The sequence below is a fragment of the Dioscorea cayenensis genome, chromosome 9 (assembly GCF_009730915.1).
Source record: "Dioscorea cayenensis subsp. rotundata cultivar TDr96_F1 chromosome 9, TDr96_F1_v2_PseudoChromosome.rev07_lg8_w22 25.fasta, whole genome shotgun sequence".
In the NCBI taxonomy this organism is placed as follows: Eukaryota; Viridiplantae; Streptophyta; class Magnoliopsida; order Dioscoreales; family Dioscoreaceae; genus Dioscorea; species Dioscorea cayenensis.
Window position 1 is genome coordinate 19,133,218 of NC_052479.1, and position 5,830 is coordinate 19,139,047.

The 5,830-nt window shown below is 38.1% G+C and overlaps 1 protein-coding gene across 1 annotated transcript; it reads right to left on the bottom strand.

Moving 5' to 3' along the window:
* Positions 1 to 4,562: 4,562 nt before the first annotated feature.
* On the bottom strand, positions 4,563 to 5,168 carry LOC120268558 (miraculin-like). The gene has a single exon (XM_039275902.1). It carries the CDS (start codon positions 5,166 to 5,168, stop codon positions 4,563 to 4,565), a length of 606 nt encoding a protein of 201 aa, XP_039131836.1.
* Positions 5,169 to 5,830: the final 662 nt, after the last annotated feature.

Here is a 5,830-nt window from a genome sequence, read left to right on the forward strand (position 1 = left end):
CTGATTGCATCGTTAGAAATATTATTGATCTTCAGCGTATCACATACTCGAGGAATCCTCATAAGTGACCATTAGGATCCTCATCTAGTAGCCCATGGAATTGTACTGAATTCTGGACCATCTGTATAAATGCAAGCTTAAGTTCGAAGTTATGAGCTGCAACTATTGGGCACACTATACTTGACTAAGAACCATCAAGAATGAGATGAGTGTATTCAGAAAGGGTCCTATGCCAATTCCCTTGATCTGCTATGGTTTTCAACTGCTCTTCCTTAATACTCACTATAAAAAATCTTGTCTCGTTCAGTAAAGTTGTTCTCAATTGGGTTCCAATTACTCTTTATATACTACTCTCACCTTCTGCTAGTCTTGTTGCCCTTTAGTGGCATACACTGAAATCAAACAAAAAAAAAAAGAATCAGAAAAAAATAAATAAAAACAAAAGAAAAGCAAAAAAGAAAAAAAAGAAACGGCTAAAGTGTCGGATACTCAAGTTTCCTAATAATATTGTTCCTCCCCTGTAATGGCGCTAAAAACTTGATAGGGACGCCAGTGTATGTGCTGATCGCGTAATAAAGTGTGAGTACAAGCAGAGTGTCGGTCCACAGGAAAAAAAGTGAATACTAGTGGTAATCCTAAACCCGAAAATTATCCTAAGTGATCAAATGTTGTGTGTGTGAAGAAAAGCAAGCTAAGATAAGAAAATATGAAAAATAATAGGAGAGAAGTCAAGGAAGAAAATGATATTCGAGTATAGCATCCCTCTATAGTTATAAAGTGTTGAAAAAAGGTTGTTTATGCATACAATCTTATTTGAACCAAAATGTTTCCAGAATTATATTAGACACCGATTTCTCAAGCGAAGAGTAACTGAATAGGTGCAGACCTGATACAAACATCCATACAATCGCATCAACACTCTATGAAACCTTGCTGTGACCTAATGACAATCTCTTAAGTAGATAATCTCCCTGTAGAGAGAGAGTATCCCTAATCCGAATACAGAGTAGAGATGCGATTTCTACTAAAATCTACTTGACATGATTGCAAAGAGCACAGAGATTATTATTAACCCACTCGGAAGGATTGCAGGAGAAGAAGTCTCTGAAGTACCCTAACATGAAGTGTACTCACTATCCTCTTGAATTACCCATGTCTATGCTAGGTGGGAATTTTCTTCTAGTTACGTAACACACCAAACATGATAGCTAGGGCTTTTACCTCGTTAGTAACCAAGAATTCAAACACGCAATTAGATCTAAATAGAAATGATTGCAATTAAAAGAACAATTAAATCATTAAAGATCCAACAATCAATGTTAAAAGTATAAACTATAGAGTTTAACTATGCCCAAACATCTACAAATTAGCTCTCCATTAATGGAGGGCAAGCATCCAAGATACAAATGATAGGAGGAAACATGAAAGCCATGAAAACCCCGTTCTCAATCGTGCCGATGAAGGATCGCTAGAGAAGCCCTAGGAAAGCTTTCACGCATGCAGCTAAGGTGAACTTGAAAGTTACAATCTTTAATCCCCTTGAATGTTGATCCGAATCCTCCTTGAAATCGCCGCTTAAGTGATGGAGATTTGTCTCTTATCTTCCCTAACTTTGCCTCCAAGAAACACCCAAAAGGAAAAGTGTTGAATTCCCTAAAAATCCTCATAAGTTCTATTTATACCCGATTGCTTAGGGTCGCTTACGAGCTTAAGGATGTGGCCGTAAGGGAGCTGGAGAGGATGGCTGCGAGCTTTATGGGAAAACTAACGGCTGTAAGTCACGCCCGTAAGGTCTTTTGTTTGTCGTTACAGTCCAACATACGTCCGTAAGGGATGGACCGTAAGCTTCACTTGTTCTGCTTCTTGCGATCGTCCTTACGGGCGTAAGATTTAGTTGTAAGCTCCTCTGGATGTTACTTACTGGCATCTTTATGAGCGTAAGCCTTACCCGTAAGGTCCTTTGAATTGGCTCTGAATCCCTCTTACGGGCCATAAGCATGCCAGCAAGGTGCTCTGTAATTGACTTATGGCCATAAGGTTGGTTGTAAGTTGCCCGTAAGCCACCCAGTTTGCTTTGTCCTTGTTCAAATGATGCCGAGAGAGCTCCAACTTCATCGTTTGAGATGTGAAATACTTTTTTTGGCTTTCTCCCATCTTGAAATGCTGCCATAAGCTTGAGAATGTGAAACCCACTAGATTTAGCGTCAAATTCCTTTGTACAAAGTGATATAAAATACATACATGTTGTACACTCATCATGTCACATACGCTCAATGATAAGTTCTTGTGTATTAGTAATATGAAGTATTCTTTTCTTACATTGAGCATTACTTTTCTCGGATTTTATCGCTCATACATATGTATTTGTATTCTTTTGTGCATGAAGGGTTGTGGAGACAATTATGAAAAAAAAGAGCCAAAACTAGATCGTAGATGCACTTTGTTGATGAAATCTTGAAGTGGACAAACGCAAAGACACGAGTTCTGCTTAAAGACACGTGATTGTGTGCCAACCTCCATTTTGCTCAAGCAAATACATGGTTTGGAGGGGCACAAAGGTAGTCACATTCGCATGTTCCGACTTGTGCAATGTTAGCAAGATCATCGTCAAGGTGATTTTTATTGAAGACGTAACACAATCTACCACATGGATGTGTGTCCATTTGATGCGGGGCGTATTGAGGAGCAAGTCCATATGTCTTTTCTGGACAAATGGGACATGGCCTAACAAGGGTATTATGGTAATGTTTCAAGTGGTGGATTTTTGGTTTTTAAGGGGTCTCACTTGAAGGAAAACGGGTCAATGAGCACAAATCACTAGCTTTGCTTGTGTGTCATACCAGTTTTTGGCCGAATTCCATCATCTTGGCCTCTAAAACAACAACTTTTCCATTTTAGGAAAGATTTGATGTCATTATATCTTAGGTTAGAAATCTCTGATTTGTAAGCCGTTTGTGGCAATAGTCTTTATTTTGTTAAACCTTTTATTTTTTGTTGATATTTGAGAATTTACTATTTTTGATAAATTTTCAAATTATCTCCTTTCTTATTGCTATTTTTGCCTATTCATTGTAATGAGGGAACCTTTGGAGAAGACGAGACTACTCCAAAAGACCATCGATACGGACTATAAGGGGGTTTTACTTATGGATTGTATGTTTTTACTTTCGATTTCATTATTGATTGTAACTTGCTCTATGGAGAGCTAAACCCTCTAGTGGGTGCTTGGATTTGTAAACCCTAGGATGATTTTGTTTTATTGACCTTTTATTATGTTTTCTCTAATTGATGTTTTAATTGAGTTCCATTCTTGAATGTTTGTTGAATTGATTTTCCCTTAGAGTGACACTAAGGGTTGAGAATTTACATTGGTAATCCTTGTGAGTGAGTGACACACCACGAGGGTTAGACAAAGCGAGATTGGAGAGGTTGAGAGGGTGAGTCAAGAGGTAGCGGAACGTTCTCTTTTCCCTTTTCGATGTGATTTATCCTACCTCCGTGTTCCAAGAGTTCTTTGCGGTCACAATAGAGTGAAGTGGTAAGAGAGGAACTCCGTTGGGGCTTAGTTGCGTAAGCCACAAAGTGAAGCATTGAAGTAATCATTAGTGTTAGGGCTTAATTGTGACTAGGGGTCTTTCATCTGAACTAAAGGGTTAGATCTATATTAGGGAATAGGGTTTATCACTTGGAGTCCCAAGATCTTTAAGCAGCTCTACATGGTGTGAGGTGTTGAGATTGAGCGATTTCTCCACCGGGGCATAGTATATTGTTTGTCATGGTTGACCTTAGGTTTGGGACCGTGTATTTTAGGATTTCCACAACTCATTAAGTATCGGTTAAGAAACATAATGGTTGGTCATGTACTTGAAACAATAGTCCTAGGAGGTGCAATGTCCGGGTGCCCCATTTTCTATCGATTGCCTCTCCTATCATTTTATTGCGTCTCTCTCTCTCTCTCTCTCTCTCTCTCTCTCTCTCTCTTGTTTTCTTTATTTTTATTTGCATTGATATTTCTCGCACCACTATTGATTCATCTTCACCATAGTTAAATAGCAATTCTAGTGTTTCTGATCATTATTCCCTGTGGATACCACTACCCACTCACTAGGGTATTTTTATTACTTCGACAACCCATGCACTTGTTTTACACATGCAAAGGGTGTGTCACCCAAGATGATATATTAGGAACTATAACCCCACAATAGTAAATCCCGCTGTCATGCAATTCTGAAAAGGTGAAGAATACAACTTCTACTACTAGGGAACCCACAATAGGACTCGGTGAACAATAAATGAACAATGCATAAATATAGTGCTAAGGTACACCGGCTGGGTTTTGAACCCAGATAACAACTGTTGGTTAGAGAAGGTTGTTTTTTTCAAAAAAAAAAATTATCCCAAAATTTTAATGGTGCGTACAACAAAAAATATATATATATATAGATAATACTCAAAGTCAAGGCTATAAGGACTGTTACATAAGATGGATATCTCCATCACTTATTCACCTTACATTATTATATATTTGGATGGAATACCACTTATCTAATACCGGCTATATTTCACTCCTCCCATGCCTTGACAAATTCAAAAGGGAATGGTTGGTTTTCCTTATCCAAAACCAACCACCTCTTACCATCCCTTATAACAACACTCAAATCCCCACACACAGGCTTACAAAAGTTGCATACACCAGGACAAAATCTAAGCTTGTAATAGCCCATATACTCATCAACTTTAAACCAGTTGCTCAAAGTATCCTTTCCTGGATTCCCTTTAACTCCATCAGTAGCCACATAGTACAGTGCAGTATCATCTTCAGAACCAGTTAGCCTCCACACATTAGACTGTATGCATATTGTTATGACTTGGACCTGGATGTTAGTATCAGCCCCTACGTTGAGAGTCTCAGCATTAGGGTTTACAGGTGAGAAGATCACTGGATAACCCAAGTCTGCTCCTGACTTGGCTTGGCCGATGAGTAATGGGCAAGAATTGTTCGGGCTGTTGAGAATGATTCCTCCAGCGATATCTCGAGCTGCTGGCCTGATGTAGTATTCTGCACCGGGCTTAAGAATATCCCCGTCAGTGTCGAGAACGACAGCGATTATCGCTTTGGTCGAGGTGAGGATGGAGAGGAGGACAGTGATCAAGAGAAAGATCTTCATTGTGGAAAATAGAAGAAGAAGAAGAGATTTGCTTTGTATGTATTTTAATGAGAATGGGGTAGAGGCAATTGGTTAGGTATTTATAGGAGTTGGGTGAAAGCAATTGCATGGAGAGGTTGGCAAGAAACCATGCAAACGTATGGTGTAGTACTGTGGAGTTAGGACAAGAAGGAGGCTGCTTGGTCTTATCATGAGAGACGTGGGGCTTGAGTTAATTCTAGAGATGCATGTACATAAATATTTTGTGATGTCTTTTGTGATATGATTGTCTGTGTGTAAACATTAACATGACTTTGATTCTTTTTCCAATTCATATCTCCAAGGTAAACTATCAGTACCGGCATTGTTGACAAAGCGGTTCACCTCAATGGTTAGCTTAATTTTCATCATTGTGATGCTACTTCTCAACAAGACATATTGATCCTACTAGAGCTTTTGCAATAGACTTTTATAATAGCCTGTGCAATTAATCAACAATTTGAATTATATAGGTTTATATCAGGGTGATTTGTCTATAATGTTTTATTTTATTTATGACTCTTAAAACAAGTTTTAATATTTAATTTAGGTTAAATTTAATTTTTTATTCATCTATATATATAAAAGCCCTTTTATAGCACATATATTATTAAATTGTAGAAATACAATATGAGTATATGTAT

Coding starts and splice junctions, on each gene's coding strand:
- LOC120268558 (XM_039275902.1), bottom strand. CDS start 5,168: ATGAAGATCTTTCTCTTGATCACTGTCCTCCTCTCCATCCTCACCTCG.